We start from the raw sequence: 26,366 nt of genomic DNA, 5'->3' as shown, positions 1-26,366 counted from the left end.
TTGAGGAAGCGGAGTCGATTCTGACACAATAAGGCTTACTGCTGTCAGTGCAGAAAGAATGAGATCTTGTCTGTTACAAGGAAGTATAAATGATGAGCATGTAGTATGGAGTCTGGCTCTGGATAAATAAAACCTTAAAATGGTATCAATCCTCAATCAAGTCATTAATACATTTTACATTCTAATATTGCCTGTAACAATCTCCAGAGCTCCAAGGCAGGAAAACCATGCTTCCTCTGGCTATATCCAAATGGAGGAAGTCCCAGTCTGACTCCCACCGTCCGGCTAACAGCTAAGACCCACGACCGACATGCATTATATATTATTAACACACAAGTGCATCAGGAAGCGTTGGGTTTGCTGATATTCCGGACTTTTTTGGAAGAAGAGTGAAATGTGTGTTTTTTACGATTTTAGTTTTCCCATTTTTCAGGCCACTACCAAACCGCTATAACGCTGAGCAGCATTTCCGCTGTAGCTTTACTCATCTTTTGGAGAGCCTCATATTCCTGGAATGACCTTGCACTGATTTGACAGCACAAAAACAAGCAGCTGCGAGCTGCCCGGTGTTGTTGTGGGTTAATTTACCTGAATGCTGAGTGAATATGTTAATTCCAGGGTCGGAAGCGTTAGCGGTAACGGCGAGTCTGCACGCTGGTGTCCCGGCGCTCGTCGCTTCCCGCGGTCTCCTCCCGGAGCTGCTCCCCCGGCTCCCTCTGCTTTGGTGCGGCTGCGGTTGCTGTGAGTGTCCGTGTGGTGGGCTTTGGAGTGCCGCCGAGGCCCCATCACCCACTCGCCCTACCTGCTGTCCCATTTCACCAGCGCGTTTACGTGTAAAGATCCGCCGGGGACCGGAGCAAGTAAACACCACCGTCCGCCTGGATCACATCCCCCCTTAAGAGAACAGCGGAGCGGCCTATTGACTGTGCTCTTCACCCCCACTTAGCGCGATAGCCTAGCCCGAGAGCTAGCGGTGTGTGTGTGTGTGTGTGTGTGTGTGTGTGTGTGTGTGTGTGTGTGATCCCACCCACCGCGCCTCTACTGTGTCACCAATCAGTTCAATTCACCTTAACGGCACCATTTAATATCTCATCGAGCCGGTAAATCTCATTCTGGTGATACAGAAGTTGTTCCTGCTAAAACAGACCCATAGAGGGTCGAGCTGCTTTGCTCAAATCACTACGCGCCCCCTCCGACGCCGCCATCTTTACCGCAGAATCAGTGGTGTGCAGTTTACGGGCCAATGGATCGGTGTGGACCGGGAAGGGGGAGGAGCCTAATTACGGGGCGGGGGTATTTGGCAGGGGAGGAGCCTATTTATCCAGATGTTTAAAGATAAGATGTACCGTTTCTTAAACATCTTATTTGTTTGTTTGTTTGTTTTAGTAGCTAAATTTTTATTAACATATATTTTTTAATAAAACAAATTGAAAATCTCAATTTACAGTCAATAAAATAAATAATATGTGTTAACAAGTCAATTGTTCTTTTTACTGATATCGTCTTTATGGAACCCAGGAACACCAGGTACAAGGTGGAGATGCATTATAGATGGGACACCAGTTCCACATGTTGGGACACCAGTTCCACCAGTTCCACTTATCACTTAGTCCCAGTTGGGGTGACTAGGGACTGGCTTGGCTAATGCTGGTTGGTGATGTGTGTACACAGTGATGTTCATGAAGATCCACTAGCGCCCCTGTTAATACATTTGCTGTAATGCATGTTAAACACACTATGTTGTGGTGGCCCTTAGTCCCACTCTTTGGCATTCAATTACTTTAAGGACGAACTGGTGCCAGTGATAGTGATCTGTGTGTGCATAAATAGGGGAGCAGGATTTGGCAGGGTGTGGATAAATAAAGGATCAGTATTTGGCAGGCTGTGGATGGGGATTAGTATTTGGCAGGGTGTGGATATATAGGGGATCAGTATTTGGCAGGGTGTGGATGAATAAAGGATCAGTATTTGGCAGGGTGTGGATATATAGGGGATCAGTATTTGGCAGGGTGTGAATAAATAAAGGATCAGTATTTGGCAGTGTATGGTTAAAGATCAGTATTTGGCAGGGTGTGGATAGGGATCAGTATTTGACAGGGTGTGGATAAATAAAGGATCAGTATTTGGCAGGGTGTGGATAGGGATCAGTATTTGACAGGGTGTGGATAAATAAAGGATCAGTATTTGGCAGGGTGTGGATAAGGTGTGTATTTGGCAGGGTGTGGATAAATAAAGGATCAGTATTTGGCAGGGTGTGGATAAATAAAGGATCAGTATTTGGCAGGGTGTGGATAGGGATCAGTCTTTGGCAGGGTGTGGATAGGGATCAGTATTTGGCAGGGTGTGGATAGGGATCAGTCTTTGGCAGGGTGTGTACAACAGATACTTAGGGGAGCAGGATTTGGCATGGTGTAGATTGGGATCAGGATTTGGCAGGGTGTGTACAGCAGATAAATAGGGGAGCAGGATTTGGCAGGGTGTGGATAATGGATAGGGAGCAGGATTTAGCAGGGTGTATACAGCAGATAATGGATAGGGTGGATAGTGGATAGGGATATGGCAGGGTGTGTACAGCAGATAAATAGGAGAGCAGGATTTGGATAGCAGATAAACAGGGGAGCAGGATTTGGCAGGGTGTGTACAGCAGATAATGGATAGCTGAGCAGGATTTGGCAGGGTGTGGATAATGGATAGGGAGCCTTATGCATAATGGGTTATTGTGCATAATGCCTCAGCATAATGGGGTATCATATGTATGCCACTCTTGCTTGGAAGGTGGTACTTGTACCATCAACAGTAGTTCCCTTTAACAGTGACCTGGAGGAGGGGGAGGGAATGGCCACCTTTCTTCTACGGATTTCCCTTGGGAATTTCCTTTCGAAGCATATGTGTGATGCGGCTATTAGACTTTTATTTAACCAAATGAAAGCCACTTATGGTCAGGTAATACACAAATCAAACTAACTTTACTTAATTTTCAGATATCAATTTTAAGTTATAGTGAGTGATTGAGGGAAGGGACCTTCCATGTGTCTCATCATAATCCCATGGTGGACTATTGAAAACAGGATAAAAGACTCAGTCATCATTTGCAGAGAAATTGCTGCCCATGCCAGTTGGTGAAGCTGCCAGTGACCCCCAAAAGTGCTATTCTGCTTAGCATTACATTTAACTTTTTTAAGCCTTTTCAAAAAAATCATCAGAACTGGAACAAAGTTATCCTTAAGAAATCTAGCTCAATCCTCCCTGGTCCCTAGTGGACATTACTTTTCATCCCTGAGAGTACAGATTGCCAGGGTGACAGAGGAAGTTTCTCACAGAACATCACCTCTGGTGACCACCTAGCTGACCCATCCTTTATTTGAACACAAGAAACATATAGTTCAGGATGAAGCAGTCATTGAGTCACACTGTGATTTGAGCAGCACTATGGTCTTAGTTCAAGGTCAGAGTCAGCTTCAGGTCAAATTGCTCCATAGATCAAGTAGGGTGGTGGTAGTATAAGGTAAATGGGGTGTGGAAATCAGAAACAACTTCCTACTGTAACAAACATAGCACTTAAAGGAGCAATTTTAATTTACTGGTGTTAAAACTTCTGTAAGTGGCTCTGTATATGGAATGAATAAGTAAATGTAAATATAAAGATATCTTATATATTGGAAATTAGTTGACAGGCTTTTTATTAGACTAAGAAAATCTCAGTAAATTTTTCACAGTATGTGTGTGTGTTTTTTCAGCAGTAAAAGTTGGTGCTTGGACTCCAGTAATTGCCACTAATGCCTATACACAGACTTTCTTCAATATTTCCTCTCTATTCATTGTATAAACTACACTGTAACCAGTGGAGCATTGCCTTAAGAAGTGTCACATGGAAAAGTTCTGAGGAGAAGCATGACTAGTAAAAAAACAGAAGTACTTCATTTTTTGCCTTTCAATTCAATTTTTATTTTTATATAGTAAAAAAGAAAGAAAGGGAGAAATACAAACAAATAATTAAAACATGTTTAGATAGTTTTGTGTGGATGGATGATTTAAGGATTTAATTATTTTTTCTTAGTTTAGTTTTTATAAGTTTATATAATCTGTTGAAATGAATTCAGTCAATTCAGTTTCTGTTTTTCCATTTAAGTAACACATGGTTCTATGCAAAAGTTTGTGCACCTCTTGCCAACATATTTTGTTGGGTTTTGATGTAAAAAGAAGTAATTACAACCTTTGCAGCAAACAGCAAATGTTAGGAAAATGATGGGATGTGAAATGTTTGGACACCCTTCCATGTGACTGAGAGAGGATCTGGAAATTAATTTATTTGATGCCTACAAAGCAACTGGAGGCTATAACAAGACATCAAGGCACTTCCAATTCAGCAAAGCAAGCTCAGACCAAGAAAACTTTCTGATGGAACTGCTAACAAGATAGTCCTGTCTGATTATGTAAGGCTGTCCAAATACTTTTCATCCATTAACATGATAGGACCAAAAATTCCCTACACCATTCACCCAATATGAGTGTAAATACCAACCTTCACGTCAACATACAATATTTCATTTTATGTAGCAGCAGGATATAATTTCATTCATAGAGTTTTGTTTGAATCTGGAGATATGCGAATACCAAGGAAGCCAGACACCTTGCTATCACTGCTAATTATATTATAGACTAAAAGAAGAGATGATAAGGGTGTAATATATAATTCCTGAGATGCTGTTACATTGTCTGATGGTAACAGCTAGCAGTTCAATGAAAAGTGCAAACTAATGGAGACGAGGATCCTTGTACTTCATTCTTGTTCTTCATGTAATGGACATACAGTAAGAATCATTATACCTTATTTCTCAATACATCTTTGTAACAAATTATTTTTAATATTTAAACCTCAGTTACTACGGAGGCAGTGAGTGAGTTAATCTAGTATTTCTAGGTGAAGTGTTAGAACCACTCAATCCTGTCAAATGCCTTCACATCATTTGTAAAAAGGCCATAAATTGTGTTATCGTTGATTTTTTAGATGAAAACCATTTTTTAGAGGAGAAACCATTAGCTAGCAACATTTCAGAGAGACACATCAATCAGGGTTGCCAGGTATGCTTAAGAAAAGCTAGGTTATTCAGGAATACAGGCTGTATCAGCATCATTTGACCACTAGATTGTAAAAGAAGATCAATCCATCCATCTATCTATCTATCTATCTATCTATCTATCTATCTATCTATCTATCTATCTATCTATCTATCTATCTATCTATCTATCTATCTATCTATCTATCTATCCATCCATCCATCCATCCTTGCATTGTCTGTACTGTAGCAGTTATCCACCACAGGGTCACAGGGAACCTGGAGCTTATCTCATGGGAATAAAGGCACAATGCGGGGGATGGCCCTGAATGTCAGTCCATCACAGCACATAATTGCATACACACTTGCACACTCATTCACACACTACAGACAATCTAGTCATGCCAATCAGCTTACAACACAATGGAAACTGGACTACCAACATTACAAGCTCCATGAACACGGGGCAGAGAAGAGAATCAAATCCCCAACCCTAGAGATGTGATTCAAACAACTAAAACACAAGATCTCTTCTGTCTATATATACTGTATATATATATATATATATATATATATATATATATATATATATATATATATACACACACACACACACATACATAACAAAACAAAATACTTACACAATATACAAAATACTTATATGTAATAAAAATATGTTAGACAGCCTCCCCTTAAATAAAGCATTGCATAAACATAAACAATATATAGACCAAACCTACAAATGGTCATAAAAGTACTATTATATTTGTTATACATCATACCTCTGTCAGAAATTTGGTGTGTGTTTGTTGTTTCAGTAAAGTGATGTTTCCATGACAGAATATTCTGCTGGAGTCTGTAACGTTGATGTTGTATGAAAAAAAGCTTTTCCTTGAAAGGACCATCAGAATATCCCCACAAGTTCAAAACTGTCAGTTGTTCCTATCCTTCTGGGGACATCTGGCTCCCACATTTAAGACATCCCCATGCACACAGGCCCACAGAGCATTTTCCTATTATTAGTCACATTTTCATAGATCCAAACTATTCCCTTATTCTCTGGCATTTCTACAGAGTGTCTGTGTGGAAAACCACCCTGTAGGAATGGTTCTAGCAAGAAAACGCTTTTTAATACAAAAAATCTGCAGAGTTTATTTAATAAATAACCAATATGTTTATTTGTCTGTCATAATCATACTATCCCATGTCATTCAGATGAAGATGGGTTCCCTGTTGAGTCTGCTTCCTCTCTTAGTTTCTTCCTCGTAACATAATAGGGAGTTTTTTCCTTAACCTTCGACTCTGGCTTGATTAGAAATAAGCATTCAAATTTATATAATGAATTTCTCTATTAATGTAAAGCTGCTTTGTGACATTGTCCATTTTAAAATTGCTATACAAAAGAACACTTGTTTTCTGAATATCAAATAAAACAATAGGTTGGATGCTTTTTATAAAATATAAATAATTGCTGTCTTATTAAGGTATAAGAGCTTGTTTGTTTGAATCATGGTGAATCCAGAGCTTATCTTTTGGTAACACTGAGTATGAGGTGTAACAATTCACCCAAGATGGCATCCCAATCCATCACAATGTGCCTGGATACATTTTTGTGCTCTGGATTGGACATTTAAAACGTAAAACTCAGACAGATGGTAACTCGAGGATCAGACCTGGGACCCTGGAGCTGTGAGACTCGAATAGGACCTGCTGTTCCTCCAGGACAGTCTACTGATAATCATGTAAGTTCTCCATGGTTTAAAGCATATCTACAGTTCATTAGAATCATCATTTCAGCCCATGGTATTTTTGCATTGAAAACAATAAATACAGGGTAAATAAGTGAATATTAAAGGTGTTTAAAAAAAATGCAACCTTTGACACTTTTTCATTGTAACTTTGAACAAATGTTTTAAACACATGGTATATTAGGTATGTAACCTAGTGAGCCAGCATTAGTGTATTCAATGTTAGAGATTTAGGCACTTATGTACATCGCTCTGGATAAGGGCGTCTGCCAAATGCTGTAAATGTAAATGTAAATGTATTTGGCATTGGCACTATTCATGAAGCAAATGATGAATATAGAATGATGCTGTAAAGAATATGAACATGTTAAAGGGTTAATCCCTAATGTTGTAAAAGGTCAGAAGAAAAAATATGGAACTGTATATTAATTTGTGGCCACACCTCATAATACTAACCACTGTTTCACACAGATGGTTCCATAACAAGAAACAGAAACCTGGGTTGAAAAGTATGTATGAAGTCTAATATCCACTCAAAGCAACCACACACACACACACACACACACACACACACACACACACACACACACACACACACACACACACACACACACACACACACACACACACACACACACACACACATACAGAGCACCCAAATCTAATTCTTCAAAATACAACTAACAAAATAAACTTGCATTATTGCATCAATACCTTTTAATAATTGGAATAAAATCAGTTATCGAGCTATGGATTCAAGTGACCTGTCAACATGCTCAGTCCTGCAGTGTAACAAAATATAAAATAATCACAGAACTTGCTTGCCGAATCACATGTTCAGACCCACTGCTCTAGAACACACAGTGAAATCTAAATGCTGTGTAAGAATGTAACTGTTCTGTGTAACTTATTTGGGGGGAAAAGCAATGTAAGGAGATGTTGTTTTATAAAAGTACTTTATTAACTAAAATATAGGTTTATTTTGTTGTCAGGTATAGTTACAGTTTTTTTGGATTGCTTACACACTAAAATTAAAAGTAGTACACTATTAACAAAACCTTACACTCAAGAGGCAAAACATCAGCCCATATTTGCACAACTATAAGCACATTGTCAACCTCACACTTGTTGCAAAACTCTACACACAGTGATTTGCAAAACACTAAACACACTTAACATACATTACACACAAAAATCTATCATGAAGTCACTTCCATGCAATACCAAAGCACTGACTGTCAAGTTACTGCACCGTCCAACCAATCGGTTCAACACAGTCATCAGGTGTGCAAACACTTGTTTGCTTAATTGTAGACACACCAATCAGGTGTATAAGCACTATAATATATGTTTACCTTCTGCTCTATGTTTATGTTCTGTAAAGCTGCTTTGAGACAATTTCTATTGTAAAAAGCGCTATACAAATAAACTTGAATTGAATTGAACTTGAATTGAATATAAAAAGCAGCAGGTGAGTTCATCGGTCTTCAAGCACAATGTAAAGTGTCAGAGAAAGAGTAATACGAGGAGGAGAACGAGGAGAACGAGAAGGAGGAAGAGGCAGGGGAGGAAGAGGAATCAACAGAGGAGGAATCAACAGAGGAAGAGGAAGAGATGGAGGCCATGCTGGAGGTAGAGGTAGAGGTAGAGGTAGAGGAAGAGGAAGACAAATGTGATCCGCGCAACACTGGTTGACCACGTTGTCAACCACGGCCTGACTCTGAGGGAGGCTGGACTGCGAGTACAGCCAAATCTAAGCCGATACACAGTGGCAAGTGTGATAACATTTCGACTGGAAAATAGGTACAGTGTATTGTAAAAATATCATCATATCAACATCATATCTACACTGAACTACACAATTTTGCATGACATTGTTCTTCAGATAGTTTTACGAATGGATGGAGAGGAGATCCAGCATGAGTTCATATACGTAGATGAGGCTGGGTTCAACCTGATGAGAACACGAAGGAGGAGAAGAAACATCATTGGCCTCAGGGCTATAGTCAATGTCCCAGGGCAATGTGGGGGTAATATACTATAACACTCTGTGCAGCTATTACACAGAATGGAGTCGGTGGAAGGTATATGATCTCCGTCTCCAGGCTGAGGTACCCCTCATCCAAGCCATGGAGGAGGCCTGTGACCAGATGGAGGTAGCAGCAATGCAAGGATGGATTCGTCATTCACGACGTTTCTTTCCAAGGTGTCTTGCTAATGACAACATTGCCTGCGATGTTGATGAAATTCTCTGGCCAGATCCAGCTAGGCGAAGAGACAATGTCTATTTTTTTTTGGGATTTTTTACAGTAAACTTACAGTACATGTCAACATTTGGGGCGTGTTGACAAATAAATGAGATTCTTCAGTCTGCAACATTGGTCTTGTGTAGTGTTTGGTGAATTTACATTATATTTGTACTTTATTGATGGTAGCCTACTCTAATCATAGGGAAGTAGAAGTGCTAAAAGTGTTTTAGGTTTATCACAGCAGAGTGTAACTCGTGCAAACAGAGTATAGTAATGTGAAACGTGTGTGTTTCATATGCTAGCAAAGTGTGGTTTTGAAAAACAAGTGTATAGTTTTTACAAGAGTGTTTAATTATGCAAGGGATCTGTAGTGTTTTGCTAATTGTGTGTGTGGTTGTGCTAATTGTGTGTAGTGTTTTGAAAACACGGGCCCTGTTTTGAAAATCGTGCTTAAGCAATCCAAAAAAACTGTAATAATTAACCTTTAAGCCAAATGCTCTGATGTTATTATTATTATTACATTAAACACACTTCTGAAAACATAATACTGTTTAGTAGTGTCAAAATTCAACCTCAAAGTGTCTTCAGCATTCAGTACAAAATGATCAACACAACTCCGTCCAACAATTTTGTTTACAGCGAATGAGGTGCAACAAGAACGGCCGAGAGTTTTTCCTCCATACAGAAATTATGACACTGACACTGTTACCAAATATTACAAAAAGCATTTAATATCACAACCATGTGAATGTGGCTTTATCCATGTCATCAACATGACTGTAAGTAAAAGCAACATTTCAGTCGCTGAAATGCTAGACCTGAAGTTTGGAAACTAGGGTGTGTGTGTGTGTGTGTGAGCAAAATGGAAAGAAATCTTAATCAATAAATAAGAATTACAAAATGTATATTTTCAAATAATATGACAGCAAATTACATAATTACATGTGCATGAAAGAAAGTGCATTGCATGAGCTGCAGTTTGTTGGTTTTTCAGAAATCCTTGCTGCACTGACACCACTAGATGGTAACAGTGTGCATTTATATTGTGGGATGTTTTGTCTCAATAATATTACATCTCAAGGCCTATTGGCAAAACAGCACTGGAATAAAACAGCATATCAACAAATCCTCACTCCACACTCCATTTATTTTCTGAAAAGATTCAATTGTAAACAAAAGGGAAAAGCTGGTCACTTCTCAGAAACTGGCTGTAATATATCACTTAGGAACATGTTACACTTGTAATAATGGGAGTGATCACGAACAAAATACTTATTACAGAAATATGAGTCAGAATCCTCTTAAATACAGTATTACAAAAATATGGAATGCAGACAAAATAAAAGGAGCAAAAAATTAAATGATCTTAAAATCCTTTAAAATAAATCATACATACAATATATTAGAAAAGAGTTAAACTGAGATGTTTGCTTGTTTGCTTCAATAATGCATTGTTTATATGCCGGAATGTTCTGTGTATAAAGTCATTTCTACTTTTCCTCTGATATGGTAATGATATTGCAGACTGCAAATGGGCTTGAGCAAGCCTTAATTACCCTTACAGTGTGTGTGTGTGTGTGTTGGGGAAGGTGGGAATAAAAGAATGCAAGATAAAGATAAATAATGACTAGGAATAGAAAAATGTTCTCTCTCTCATGTGTATGTGTGTGTGTGTGGGGGGGGGGGGTGTTGTTGTGTATATGGGGATATCTGAAATGTTTTACATTGTGGTGACTTTTGGTTGGTCTGCATGAATATATTGCTTTTTTATTGCTTTTTTAAATAAATAAATACATTTATTTCATAAATTATCCAGAGACAAAAAAAGTATTTCTTGTTTAGTTTAGGTGTATGCACATTATTAATTAGCTGCATTAATATTTATGTTAGTGGAGGGACCTTACAAAGGTTTTAAGACAAATGTGTTTGTGTACACATTAGTAACTGTCAAAAAGCAAAGGCGAGTGTGTATGATATTACATGCAGCTGCAGAGTGAAAGAGTTTCCCTGTCTCTTCTCCTAAGGAGACACACAAATACATTTACCCATTCATGACTTCACTGCTTGTCACTATGGTAACAAGGGCTAGTCTCACACTCAATAAAGGGTGCTAACACAGAGCAGAGATGAACATCAACGCTAACACAAACTGGAAAACTCACTATTTAACTCTTTCATGTTAGTGTCTGGCTTTTATGTTATGCTCCATCTGTGTGTGGTATTGACCTTTAACAAGACGGTGCTCTGTGGCAGCAAATTCGTCTGAACATTACCGAAAATATGACATAATTCATGATGCTAGATTCATTATTTTTGAAGTGAAATACCCTGTTTCATTATTAATTTAACACGTCCGGTTGAAATGTTCTTTCTAGATGGATATGAAAGACGGAATACAAAATCAAGCTGAAAACTGACACTGATAAGTTTCTTGAGGCAAAGACCAAAAAGCTGGTTAGAGAAAAAAAGCCTTTTATATAATACAGATATTAAAAAGACTGATTCAGAGCACATTGGCCCATGTCACCTGAGTGTGGTAATTACACTTCCAAACTAACCCCATGTTTCTGTTTCAAATATGTCTCTCTGCTGTAATCTCCAGCTCAGAACCACCCCTAACAATTAAGTCATAGTGTGCTTCTTTCTCGTGCATTTTTAATGACCAGCACACACTTCCTGTTACAAGAGTTAGAGCTTCCGTGTTCATTGTGCTGCTGGTAAAAGTTCTGGGGGATTTACTTCATAATCTGGTGGAGGAGTGAGGGGTTCGTTGCTGGAAACGATACCCTGTGGCAAGCTGCTCAAGCTATTTCTCCCGGTTATTAGTGAAAGCAGTTTACGGTCAGAGCGATCGGTACTATTAGGGAGAATGTGCGTCAAGTTCAAATTGTCTTCTCCGTTCTTGTGCGCAGGTAGAGCATGGCCCTCTACCTCCATCAGTTCATCGTAGGCTGGTAGCTGGGTGGTGCTGTTATGCCGTGGAGAGAACTGGCTGATGGGGTACTGAGCATTCCCAACCACTTCCTCATAACTGGGTACCGTGTACTGCTCGGCTTCTTCTGGTTGCCTAGAAGCACAAATACGAACATCAACATTAATTTAAATGTCATTATCATCATTATCAGCATCGTTTTTAACCGCTTTATCCTAGTTTGAATAACTACAAATGCAAGTTGTTACAGTCTAACCTTTGATATTTGGAGTATTGTTTATCCATGATTTTTCTGACAGCATTAAATAAAAACATGAGACAGAAGATTTTTGATGACAAACGTGGGCTGCACGATGTTTGAGAAATGCTTCAGAAAACTGAGTCGGGCCGACAAACAAAACAAACGTGTAGCCTATGAGCAGAAAGGGTTGTGTCTTGTCAAAATGCGGCAGAGAGAGTGTTCAGTGCGCATGTCTGACATTAGCCAAAAGCAATTGAAATATTGACATGGCAGATAAAAAGCGAAAAAAGGTTTACGATAAGGCAAGAAGCAGGACCCGTGTTAATATAGAATCAGCTTTCCAGCACAGAACTGAACGTCTTCTGCGTGAAACGGAGCTAAACCTTTCACGGTACAACACACAGTACTACAAAAACACATTTGTATTACCATAGTATTACTCATTGAGTTATTTATTGATAAAAATATCCCCTCGGGCAGCTGCCCCAGCAGGTCCCGTCACAATAGTTGCCTGGGTTACGTATGTATGTGTGGGCGGAGCTAAAACAGGGGTGATGCCCATTTGGGTTAGGGGCGTGTTTGTTTTTGGTGATTTCAAATGTCAACAATTTCAATTGTCAACATTGGCTTTCAGAGATGGTGAAACTCGACTCGGTTTTTGGAAGCATTTTTCAAACACCCCACCTTTAAGAGGCATCACTGACAAAAAAACTGTAAAAAAAAAAAAAAAAAAAAGACTAAAAATATGTTATGTTATTCCTAGACAGATAAGTGCAAATAAGCATGCATGCCAAATACCAACATCTTTATTTCCCCTACATCCTACATTTTATTAGCAGTATAAGCTGATGTCTAAACCTGCACCAACAAATCACAAGAAAAGCTAACAGGCAAATGATACACCTTACTGTGTAATTTACACCTATCAACATGTTCATTTTGTTAAACATGTATTTCAATATTGTAATAAAAACCAGAAATGCTAAATGAAAACTATAAGGTCCCTGGAGTTATCCAGCTTAGTTAATGAAAGCTTATTTAATATTACTTCACTGCTAGTTTCCTAATTTGAAGTCAAAGTCAAACACTAAGTCACTGTTCACCCCCAGAATGCTAAATAGTCTCAGGAAGACAATGTCACATCCCACCAATGTGGTCTTGAAGGTTTAAAGTTGTAAGAAAAATGTTTATCTGTCTACACTGCACACTTCTATGTGTGTACATCCTCACCTCTCCACCTGCTGGCCTTGCTCTGGGTTAGCACTGCTGTTTGCCTGTCTCATTGCTCGGTATTTGTTCTGTATGCTGAGGAACAGTGAAAGCAGCAGCATGGACACTCCTATTCCCAGCAGCACAAAGCCCACTGATGACGTGTCTCTAACATCATCCACTACAACGTGAGAGTGGTTTACTCCTATGCCTACAGGTGCCAAGCTCCACAGGATCATCACGATGCCCAGCCCAAGCAGCCCCACGCCTAGCGATCCAGTAGCATACTGAGACGCCGAACTGGAGATGATGTTGCTGCTTCTGGAGTCGGGGAAAGTCTGGCTGCTGAGCGACATGTCAAGTGCTGAACTGTGTTCCTCTACAATGGCTGCAGGCTCCGTCTGAAGCTCCGTCTGACGCTATTTCCAACGTTCGCACGAATTCTTCCACTCGCTCTTCAGATCTCACTTGAACAGGTTTTCACATTGGCTCCTGGATAGTTGTTTTTCACTTCCCCACACTGGCATGAGGTGAGGACTGGAAACAAGAAGAAAGAAAACAAAAACCGCTCTAAATCACCTGTGTACGAGGAAGCAGCAACAGTAACCAGTAACAACTTATTTAAACATAAACACACATGGTTTAATTCGTTGACTGAAACAAAAAACACATAGACTTCACTTATTTTTACTGTAAACGCAATATTTACTGTTACTGTTTTCTCATTTGGAAAAATGCCATAGTTCATAATTAGCTTCAAAACACATTCAAAACACTGAAACAAGCTCTTTAAATGTCCCCTTGCGCAAAAGGCATTAAACCACGAGTACATAGACCCAGTATTATTACACCAGGGGACAAAATAGTGCAATAAACACAGAGCCATAAACAGCTACTGACAAAATAGGATGATGATGCATAATAATTCATTAGCATGCTAAGCATTTAATGGTGTAACCAGGCTCTTTTTATCTACACATGACATAAGTGGCTATTTAGGGCCTTGTGAACCACAGTTATTTTCAAAAATACACATGCAAACATAAGCTCTCACTTATGTTTTCATGTGCATTTAAAAAAAAAAGCTAACTACTATCATTTGGTTTATGTGGCACTTGTGTAGTAGAAGGAATATACACATTGATACATGTTACTAAATTTGGTAACGAAAACGTCCACAAAGAAGAGTCGATCATAAAATCTTCCTTTCTAAAACATAAAAAGCAAAAAGCAGAAGAAAAGACTGGTAAGAAATGAATGCTAATTGGATTGTTAAGTTAGTAAGTAACTGAGTAAATAAGTTGTTTCTTAAAACCTTCAAATATTCAGAAATGGCCCTTGCAATAAATCTCATTCCAAAGAACCTAAATTTGATTTGTAGATCATATACAGTACATCAGCATTAAGTTACAAAAAACTTTAGAAATGAACACTAATTACTTTGTGGTTATTTATGCTAAAAGTTTTAAAGCTATGTGTAAAAAGGAAAAAAAAGAAAGAAGGAACTTTTTCTAACTATTATATAGCTTTTAGTTATAAGTTTTAGTTTTTTTTAGATTTAATATTTTAAAATATTTTAATATTTAATATATTGCTGCCTTTAGCTGGAAACCTGAAAAAAGAAAAGAGAACATTGTAGGGAAAAAAAATCTTTCGCCACAGATTTTTATGCTGTTTTATGCTATTTTTATCTTTGAATGCTATAGGGGATATTTAATGTCGTATCTTCCTGTAGGCAGGCGTTCAGGAAGCTATGAATTCTGGGCAGGAATTAAAGTTGACTATACGTTATTGGAAGCATACTGGAACAGAAGAGAAGTGGAGATGTCACCAATCGAGATATCAAGGATCTGGAAAGTATTTACACATACAGTGACTTGACTGTTCTTGTCTATTGATTTAGCCATCATTGTGACGGCAAATATAACAGATTTTTTGCATATTGTATGCCCAGTATTTTACTGTGTTTTTTACACACTAATTAGAAATTATTTTAAAGCTTAGAAGTTTTTAAAGAAATCAAACAACAATTAATATTATTAATATATTAGTACTGCATCATCTCTAATGAGAAGTACGTTCAATGAGCAAATCAGGATGTTTTATGATTCTTACATTCCTTTCTCTAAAGTCAACATTTCTAATATCTTTCCTTCTAACATGTTTCCACTGCTTCCCTGTCCAAGTCCTTAGTTCCAAGTTATTCTGGTTTTTAGTGTGCATGCTTGTATTTTTTTGTTGCTTTCCCTAACAACTACATTTGGCTCCAAATATACTGTGTAATAAATACAACGGTGGGAAAGCAGTAAATCTAAACGGACCAGCTTTTATTCTCACTCTTAACAGCTCTGAAAGTGAGTATACCATTGTTAAATGACTTTCGAACAAGTGTTTCACTTACTCTTACCCCTGTGCAAGAATGCAGTTTGTATTCTGTCTTTCATGAATAGAGGCTCTTTTTCTCTTATCCAAGAAGGTAATGAAAAACTCAAAGCATCAGTAACTCATAGCCTCTTACTGACTGGAACTCTTTCTGTCAAGATCACAGATGAGGAACAATCAGGCTGCATTATTAGTGCAAGACACATAAAAAAGGGTCTTTATTTGGATGTAGCTATATCTACTGTGTAACTGCACATAGTACATTATACTTACAGCGATACTGTCTACCAGCTTCGGTAAGTTGAGACTCTGAACCAAGAAGAATAAAATCCTATATTTTTCTGCGCATTTTCTGTGATCTATGTGAAAAGAGTGCTAATTATGGTGTAGGAATAAATCTGGCATCTGATATAGATTAGGAATAATCTGAGTCTTGCAGCATGCATACACCAACCTCTGGGGTGATGTGTGGGCATGTTTCTGAGATAAAATAACCTTATGTTTTTAATCAGATATGAAATCTTTATTGGCAGAACAACAGAAAGGATGCTTTTCGTTGTTCATATGGATGCCTTTAGCCAAGAAAATGAAACTGTAGAAAAACTGCACAGCTCCAGGAAGGAAAAGGTCGACATTGAGACTGTATGTTTTCTCATAGTGCAGTCACGTTCGTAATCCCCTCTCGTTCAAGTAACAACTGTTTTCAGTTCAGCAATAAATGCACATTCTTCCAGCTTTAACTTGTTCTGGGTTTATTGTGACATTGCCACTGCGAGAAAAACATGGCCTATCCTTGGTATTTATACATAGCAAAAGTAAGAGTAAGAAGCCAGATATTGTTTAAGATTTCCCTGGTATGATGTTAAAACTTTCCACAAGTTTAACTAATCGTCATTTAAAGGGGTGGTAGGAACTGACATACAGTGAGGAAAATAAGTATTTGAACACCCTGCTATTTTGCAAGTTCTCCCACTTAGAAATCATGGAAGGGTCTGAAATTGTCATCGTAGGTGCATGTCCACTGTGAGAGACATAATCTAAAAAAAAAAATCCAGAAATCACAATGTATGATTTTTTTAACTATTTATTTGTATGATACAGCTGCAAATAAGTATTTGAACACCTGAGAAAATCAATGTTAATATTTGGTACAGTAGCCTTTGTTTGCAATTACAGAGGTCAAACGTTTCCTGTAGTTTTTCACCAGGATTGCACACACTGCAGGAGGGATTTTGGCCCACTCCTCCACACAGATCTTCTCTAGATCAGTCAGATTTCTGGCCTGTCGCTGAGAAACACGGAGTTTGAGCTCTCTCCAAAGATTCTCTATTGGGTTTAGGTCTGGAGACTGGCTAGGCCACGCCTGAACCTTGATATGCTTCTTACAGAGCCACTCCTTGGTTATCCTGGCTGTGTGCTTGTCATGTTGGAAGACCCAGCCTCGACCCATCTTCAATGCTCTAACTGAGCGAAGGAGGTTGTTCCCCAAAATCTCAAAATACATCAATAATCAATACATGGCCCCGGTCATCCTCTCCTTAATACAGTGCAGTCACCCTGTCCCATGTGCAGAAAAACACCCGAAAAGCATAATGCTACCACACCCATGCTTCACAGTAGGGATTGTGTTCTTGGGATGGTACTCATCATTCTTCTTCCTCCAAACACGTTTAGTGGAATTATGACCAAAAAGTTCTATTTTGGTTTCATCTGACCACATGACTTTCTCCCATGACTCCTCTGGATCATCCAAATGGTCATTGGCAAACTTAAGAAGGGCCTGGACATGTGCTGGTTTAAGCAGGGGAACCTTCCATTCCATGCATGATTTCAAACCATGATGTCTTAGTGTATTACCAACAGTAACCTTGGAAACGGTGGTCCCAGCTTTTTTCAGGTCATTGACCAGCTCCTCCCGTGTAGTTCTGGGCTGATTTCTCACCTTTCTTAGGATCATTGAGACCTCACGAGGTGAGATCTAGCATGGAGCCCCAGTCCGAGGGAGATTGATAGTCATGTTTAGCTTCTTCCATTTTCTAATGCTTACTCCAACAGTGGACCAAGCTGCTTGGCAATTTCCCCGTAGCCCTTTCCCGCCCTGTGGAGGTGTACAATTTTGTCTCTAGTGTATTTGGACAGCTCTTTGGTCTTGGCCATGTTAGTAGTTGGATTCTTACTGATTGTATGGCGTGGACAGGTGGATTTTATGCAGCTAATGACCTCAAACCGGTGCATCTAATTTAGGATAATAAATGAGGTGGAGGTGGACATTTTAAAGGCAGACTAACCGGTCTTTGAGGGTCAGAATTCTAGCTGATAGACAGGTGTTCAAATACTTATTTGCAGATGTATCATACAAATAAATAGTTAAAAAATCATATATTGTGATTTCTGGATTTTTTTTTAGATTATGTCTCTCACAGTGGACATGCACCAACGATGACAATTTCAGACCCCTCCATGATTTCCAAGTGGGAGAAGGTGCAAAATAGCAGGGTGTTCAAATACTTATTTTCCTCACTGTAAGTACTAAATTCATTGAAATTAAATTTATTTTAATTCATATTTATGATACATATGTAACATAACTGAATGCACACAGAATATGAAATAGAATATGAGTAACTGAATGCACACAGCCATGAATTGTGCTTTATTCATATACACTCTTGGCCTCCAGACATAAATATCGACTTTTATCTGCGGTTCATACTGTAGTACTCTGTACTTCTGTGTAAAGTACAACTACAAGGAATTTGTCAATAAGAGAAGAGAATGTTCTGGATTGTTTGTACAGTCCGTTTAGTGGTTTGTGAACTCCACAGCCTGAGCAAAGTACAATCCAGAAACATAAACATGCATCCAGAGAATGTCAGGAATTTGCTCCACAAATTTCAGCAATATCCCATGAGCAAGAATGCTTTTATACTGAATATACTGAAAATACTGAATATCAGTATTACTATGTTTCAGGCACCTGTGGAATATCACATTACCTGTGATTCTGATCTTATACAACAGTTCTTTAAACAAAAAATGAACATGGTGGTACAGACATTTCACACCATATGCACACAACATGTCCAAATATTTGTTTATTTGTCCTCAGTCAACAAAATAGATCCCAAAGAAACCACAGACGGACTGAAGTAATAGCTTTAGTGTAATGAACTGCTGCTGGAATTGAGTGTTTGTTTGGAGAACACACAGACAAGTGGAGTGATATGAACAGTGAAATGGAGCAGCGTATGAAATGTCAGCACTCATGGAGCACGGCTTGTCCAATCAAATTAGAGGATTAGAACAAAACTGTTGTATAATTAAAATTTTTCACACAAACAATATACACTAAATCTGCCAAGCGTATGAGGCTGCTTGTATTTTCCGACATCGGTCTTGGTGAATAATGTCTTTATGGGTGTTTTCTATGTAGTAGAAAAATGACCAAACAAAAGTAAACAAATATTTCATTTGAATTAGCGATTCAATCTTACAAGGCACTGCAAATAAAAATGACACTTTCTCCCACTTGTGTTGTTAATGATCTTGACATTAATTACACACTTTCTGTAGAAATGCCAAAAAAGCATTTTTTCTGTAGTGTTGTTCATTTCTCAAAAATGAGAGATGATATAGACTCGCTGTCCAATTTATTAGGAACACATGTTTTTTAATGCAGTTATCAAATTGGCCAATCATGCATCATGGGGTTCTACTTCTGACATCCAATAAAGTGGGCAGTTGATGAAAAAAGATCAGGAGACATCTTTCCAAGTGTCAGTAAGCCAGCACCCACTGTAGCCTCGGATTCTTGTTTGTGGCTGACAATAGTGGAATCAAATCTGTTGATCTGATGTTAATGCTTTTCTGCTCAGCAAGGCTGTCAACAGTGGTTATTTGAGTAACCATAGGTGTCGTGTCAGCTCAAACCAGTCTGGTCATTCTTCTCTGACCTCTGTCATCAACAAGACGTTTCTGTTATTCTCACCGGATGTTTTTTGTACCATTTTATACAAACTCTAGAGAGTGTTTTGTGTAAAAATCCCAAGAGATCAGCAGTTTCTGAAATCAACTCACACTCAAACCAGTTTTTCTGGCACCAACAACCATGCCACAGTCAAAGTTACTGAGTGCATATTTTTTTCCAGTTCAAATGTTTGATGTGAACATTAACTTAAAACCCTGCATTATTTTATGCATCGTGCTTCTTCCGCTTGATTGGCTGATTGCATAATTACAGGAATGAACAGGTGTAGAGGTATTTCTGTGAATGTATTACAGAATGATTATATCGCCAGCAGAATGGCTGTCGAGTTCCTCATTCATTGTATTCATTTTATAACTGTATGCAATGCTTTCAAATCATTTAATACTTGTACAGAACTCAAACTTTCAATAAAAACCGTGATATATACCGTTACTGACAACCATATCCAAAGAAACATGCCATTATGGTTCACAGATAAGGTGACATAAACTGTTTTCTCACACATTCCATCAGATTGTTAAACATTAACCTTTATTTTGTTTTACAGTTGGACATTTCTAGTATTATTTAAACCTGGCATTTACAGGCTCGATGGGGTGTGTAGATTTTACTGCTTCTATGTTAATTATTCAGCTATGATGGTTTCCTCTGCTGGCACTGTGACATCAGAAACCACCAGATACTAATGTAAGCTTGAAATGAACTTGAGACAGATTACCAGTTGAACTAATAGCACAATAATATTTAGCAGAAAGACAGAGCATATGACTCTGAGAGATAATTATTCTCCCTGGTGGAACTCCTAGGCTAACAAAGCATCTACTATCAAAATCCAAGCATGATTAAATTAATGATTCACTTCCAGACAAACAACACTGTTAAGATCTTGTTGTTTAGATGTTTGCCATATTTCCAGTGGGAATGTTCAAATCTTCACTGAGGATTTTTCATGTGTCATGTTTTTCACATCCTCTCTGACATAAACAGCACCATTTACACATACTGTAAACAGAACACACCTACCTCTTACATCAGCACTGATGTGAAATCTGGACTATTCTCCTTGGGAAAAAGGTTCTCTCGCTATATCTTTTTATAAGGGGATGAATTTACAGTTCATTTGCTTTTCTCTCACAAACACACAGCCACTCGTTCTGGTTTGTCACAACAAGGTTCCCATAACTCACTCTAGAGGTACCCTTTTAGCATTAAACTTACTACGTACGTGTTCTTTAAGCTCCCATAATACCACAGTACCACAGACTGATACACCACTATCACAGGTAGTTTCTAGAAGAAACCTGACAATCAGTATTATTATAAAAATGGGTAATATGTTGCTTCCTTCTCTCTCTCTTTTTTTTAAAGATTCGCAAAGATTTTTTTATATAGAACCCTTTGCCTTTTCATCTAAAATTACAAAACACAAACATTGAGATCAGATGCCTAGCAACATCTATCTCTTTATTTTTCATCTCACTCGAAACAGGTACAAATTATAGGTACTCTATATTGTCAAAGGTTTGTAGACACTCGTCTAATCACACCCATATGTAACTGTGGGGATTTGTGCTCGTTGCAGGACGAGAAAGAATGGGGAAAGTCTGAGTTTAGTTCAACCCAAAGCTGCTTAGTGGGTGGTGGTGAAGGCTCTGTGTGGTACACTTGAATTCTATCATGCTGGAACAAGTTTAGGCCTCTTAGTTCCAGTGAAAGGTAATTCTTAATGCTACAGCACACAAAGACATTGGATACAACTCTTGAATAAGTTTGGGTAAACACTTATGTTTGTGATATTCAGGTGTCCACATATCATTGTCCAGGCAGTGTAGGTAACGATAACTGCGTAACGATAAAATGTCATTCAGAATAATGTTGATGCATCTGCGTATTGAACAATATATTCAACAGACTGAATAATAAAGTATGCTAGTCATCCTAAAATACTGCTCTTCCTCTGACACAGTAGCTTCCTTTCTTCTTAATTTAGGTGAGTCTGCAGGGATTTAAACATAAAAATAATTGTTTCTCCTAAACTGGATTCATCAGCCAACACTCGCAGGAACAGTGACAAGGGAGAAAACTGGTAGATACCACACTTATGGCCAATGAGTTCTGGACCAAAATATGAGAAACAATACACCAAATATAAGAACAATACACAGGCGATTAGACCACAGACAGGTCTTACAGTCTTTTTGAGACAACACAAAAGCAGTAACACACAATAAACTTTCTGCTACATTCAGGCACTTTGCATCCTAAAGCAGGTTGACAAAAAACCACAGGATACAAAAACACATCTAGGGAAACAGCGCGCTGCATGATTCTAGCTAACAGTGGACTGTTAAAAGCCCAGTGCTTCAGACATGCATGAGTGTGATACACAGCAGTGTTTAGGCAGGTTTAATTCAGTTACATACAGACTTTTCTGACAAGTCTAACAATCAAAACTGTATCATTATTCAACTGTAGTTATTGTTCTTTTATTCAAATATTTAAGAAATGCTTCCTTTTGCTATATTGTGACACAACTCTACTGTATCCTATCAATTTAGAATTTTGTGTAATGGCAAACCTCTAATTGATGACCATAATGTAGATTAAATCTGCTGTAATGATATGGGATTTAAACATGGTGTAAAAATGAAACTGGTGCTGTGTAATTTATGAGCATTTGTTCATATAAGTGATCAAAATAACATGTATATTTTTGTGGGCTCTTAGTTACAATAACTTCTTGCCTCCCAATGATGACTTATCACACAGTTCAACTGTTATGACATCAGCATAATTGCTCAACTGACTGTCCATTGGGCAGCTCAGTGTTCCCTTGTCCTGGACCCAGTTTTCCATCTCATGCTGCGAATTTTGGACAAAATAATATGGAACAATACTGATGCTGCCATAAACATGCTGCTGCTGCTGCTGTGATTTTTAATAAATCCTGATTTTAACATCAATGTGGGAGTTTATATGGCTCACTGCACACATATAATATGTGCAGTATAATAAAATATAGAAAAGTTCAGAAGTGAACCTTTGACATTGGGAAAGCTGTGGGTGATCTAAAAACCCCAAGGACAGAATAATAAAAACCACAGGCATTCTGGACAGAGAAATCCAGGAAAGTAAACAGCATAAGCGATGCTACATCCAAAATGATAGGATTATGATGACAAGATCAATGTTGTTGTTGTTGTTGTCGTTTTTAATCACCATTGTGTATTAATAGTTTCATTTAATTTACTGCATAACATCTATTCATCTATTTTTTGTAGTGCTTGTCATAAGCGTAGTCACAGGAAGCCTGAAGCCTCACCCTGGAAGACGTGCAAACCCATCACAATCTTACATACACTTAAACATCCATTCACACACTCTGGACAATTTAGAGATCCCAGTCAGCCTACAACACATGTCTTTGGACTGGGAGAGGAAACTGGAGTACCTGGAGAAAACAACTTAAGAATGGCGAAAACGTGTTATGATACGTGTAAAGAATTTTGCAATAGTGCTAAATATAAATGTACCTTATTAATATGATTCAAGAGCTTTCTCTGTTCTCTAACAATTGAGACCAGAGCTTAGGTTCGCTGTTCATGTGCCAGTGGTTACAGTACCTTCTCTTTGCAGAATTGGCTGGAAGTGTCTCTTTCTGTAACTGCCCGAAAATGTAGGTGGCTGCATTGTTTTTGCACCTGGGACAGACTGATGGTTTGTCACTGGGAGACCACTAAAACTAGATATGTCTGTGAGTTGCCTATGCATGCAGTGACCGCATCAGGGACCTTTAGCCAAGCCTACCCATGCCAAAGATCTTATTATATACAGTAGTATATTAATAAATGTGTCAATCAGTCTGCACAAACTAATATTATAACTGTGTGAGTGGGATGTAAAACAAACACACACACACACACACACACACACACACACACACACACACACACACACACACTTCTACTTCAAGACGTATTACGAAGTGCTGGCATTTCTACTTTTCCCCAGTGTTTCCAAGTGAATTGTAGTAGGCTTCATGTTTAATTTATAAACAAACAAATTAACATACAGGTTCTAGTTTAAGCCACGCCCACTTTAGGTTTCACTTTAAATACAATTACAGATATGGATATTTAGGGCACTAAAAAAATACCCCACAAGACAGAAATGACCTTAATCAGAGAAACACACACACACACACACACGCACACACACACCACGGAAGCTTTGCAACATTTCACTACAACATATATGAAGTTTAAAATGTATATATAGAACTATTAAGGCTCATTCTTTACAGTAAAACATCTTAATGTCCATAAAGTTTCTGTTTTTACGCGATTCAGGTGACCGCCCTAACTCCTTTCTCATCTAACGTGTAAAACGTTCACTACTGAATAACAAGTTCTGTTCAGTAGCTACACAAGAACACCAACACGGATATAAAGCTCTAAAAGGACTTTGTAGGTCGTAAAACGGTGAAAAATGAAATGCGTAACTTTGACGCGTAACACTTACCCTGTAACTGTAAAGTATCTCAGTCATAGAGTTTATTTGAGAAAAGCACTAATATTTCCACACACAATACTTTGTGCAACTTGATTCTAGATTGAAACGAGACAGGATACTTTAGAGAAAAACCCATGCACAAAGAAAAAGGTGAATGTAGTTCTGTGTTAAGTGTCTTCCTGTCCTTCCCCAGTGAGGCGGACGCACGGTTCCTGCGCCTCACAGTAAATACGCCCACTGACTCCCACTGATTACAGTTGACTTGTGATGTAGTCTGAAACGGAAGTGTTTCACTGACGTGTGTAGATTCTTAAATCCGGTGTAGATTTACCGCAGAAGGTCCAAACACATCAAATAATATAGGAAGTTAAACAGAATAACTGTTTGTTGTTGGGTGTCAAATATACTGTTTCGGCTTCATAGCTGTGTGGGTTGTTTTTCTAGGTTCCCAGATCTCTATCTGCTGTCCAAAAACATGCAGGTAAACAGATGCTGAAATGCCCCTGGTTGTGAATGTGCCTGCGTTCCCTACAATGGACTGGCATCCTGTTCAGTGTGAATTCTTCTAGCGTGTGCCACTCCTACACAAAACCCTGGCCAGGATAAAGCCATTAAAGTTGAAAAAGGTCTAATTCATAATTCAGTCCGAATTTATATATGATACATGAATTTGGCTGCATTAATTGCATAGACGTAATGAATTGTAAAGGAGTAATAAACATCCGAGATGTGATTTGAAGTCAAAGCTGAGCTGTGGAGGCAACAAGGATGGCACCCTTTGCCTAACTCATTGGTTTCTTTCTTTCTTTCTTTCTTTCTTTCTTTCTTTCTTTCTACTACCAAATGACACTGATGATGCATATGAAATTGTTCTTTATTGTGATATTGACCTTTGTGACTGACATTAGTGAGCAATGTTTCATTGTACACCTGTGATACACAAACACATTCACGTGATACCCGACACCTGTGATACATACATTCATAATCTCCAAATACGCCACTGGAGTCTATTAATACATTCATTCTTTCATTCATTTTCTACCACTTTTATTTACTACCTCGTCACGGGGAGCCTGTGCCTATCTCAGGCATCATTGGGCATCAAGGCAGGATACACCCTGGACGGAGTGCCAACCCATCGCAGGGCACACACACACACTCTCATTCACTCACTCACACACTCTCTCATTCACTCACACACTACGGACAATTTTCCAGAGATGCCAATCAACCTACCATGCATGTCTTTGGACCGGGGGAGGAAACCGGAGTACCCGAAGGAAACCCCCGAGGCACGGGGAGAACATGCAAACTCCACACACACAAGGCGGAGGCGGGAAACGAACCCCCAACCCTGGAGGTGTGAGGCGAACGTGCTAACCACTAAGCCACCGTGCCCCCCCCCCCAATACACATAATTTAAAATATTTACTTTTAAATGTTTTTCCAAGAGTATCTTGCGATGTTTAACCAGCCTTCATGATGTCAGTGTGCAGGCAAGTTATTATGTACTATATAGTACACTCTAAAGTACTATTTAAACTCCATGGTGAGATTATAGGACAGACGGACCTTGTTATATTTTCATCAATGGTTATTTGTTGTGGACAGTTATTGGAATGTCCTCAATGGTTAATACCAACCATATAGATTAAAAAAAGAAAAGAAAAAAAAATGTGGATTTTATTACCTAAGGGCAAAATCACAGAAAAGTGTGTCTTTGCTGTTTGAGAGAATTAAATTATTAGTCATGGAGGTTAGAGATAATGGGAGGTTTTTCCCAGGTTTAGATTCAGTGTTGTTGGTAGATTATCCAGAGTCCATGTAGGGTGAGACACGTCTATACAGGACAATGCAGTCTTGGTTTTGAATCCATCGGTTAAGTCTAGACCTGGACTAATTTATATTTTCTACAGGGTCTCTTTTTTATTAGTGTTTTAAGTCTAAGACAAGGCTTAGCCTTCATCTGCAGAACTGGGTGAGTCATAGCCAATTACCTGGATATTATTGGCTGTTATTTGGAATAGAAAATAAATTAATAGAAC

The 26,366-nt window shown here is 38.5% G+C and overlaps 2 protein-coding genes across 3 annotated transcripts in view; both read right to left on the bottom strand.

Annotated features, from left to right (window-relative positions):
* Window positions 1-1,267, bottom strand: part of abl2 (c-abl oncogene 2, non-receptor tyrosine kinase) — a 30,122-nt gene extending 28,855 nt beyond the window's left edge. Inside the window, exon 1 of one of the 2 annotated variants that reach the window (XM_027166490.2) lies at window positions 589-1,267. In XM_027166490.2, the coding sequence (XP_027022291.1) occupies window positions 589-814 (226 nt within the window). In that variant the 5' untranslated portion in view covers window positions 815-1,267. The remainder of the gene's footprint in view (window positions 1-588) is intronic. The other variant, XM_027166488.2, reaches the window with a different exon arrangement.
* Window positions 1,268-10,182: 8,915 nt separating this feature from the next.
* On the bottom strand, window positions 10,183-24,549 carry tmem51a (transmembrane protein 51a). The gene is made up of 3 exons (XM_047823132.1): window positions 24,328-24,549; window positions 13,458-13,973; window positions 10,183-12,121 (listed from the first exon to the last, which is right to left on the bottom strand). Exons 2-3 carry the CDS (start codon window positions 13,790-13,792, stop codon window positions 11,758-11,760), a joined length of 699 nt encoding a protein of 232 aa, XP_047679088.1. The 5' UTR covers window positions 13,793-13,973; window positions 24,328-24,549; the 3' UTR covers window positions 10,183-11,757.
* Window positions 24,550-26,366: the final 1,817 nt, after the last annotated feature.

This window comes from Tachysurus fulvidraco, chromosome 14 (assembly GCF_022655615.1).
Source record: "Tachysurus fulvidraco isolate hzauxx_2018 chromosome 14, HZAU_PFXX_2.0, whole genome shotgun sequence".
NCBI lineage: Eukaryota > Metazoa > Chordata > Actinopteri > Siluriformes > Bagridae > Tachysurus > Tachysurus fulvidraco.
This window is presented reverse-complemented; position numbering and strand designations above follow the sequence as displayed.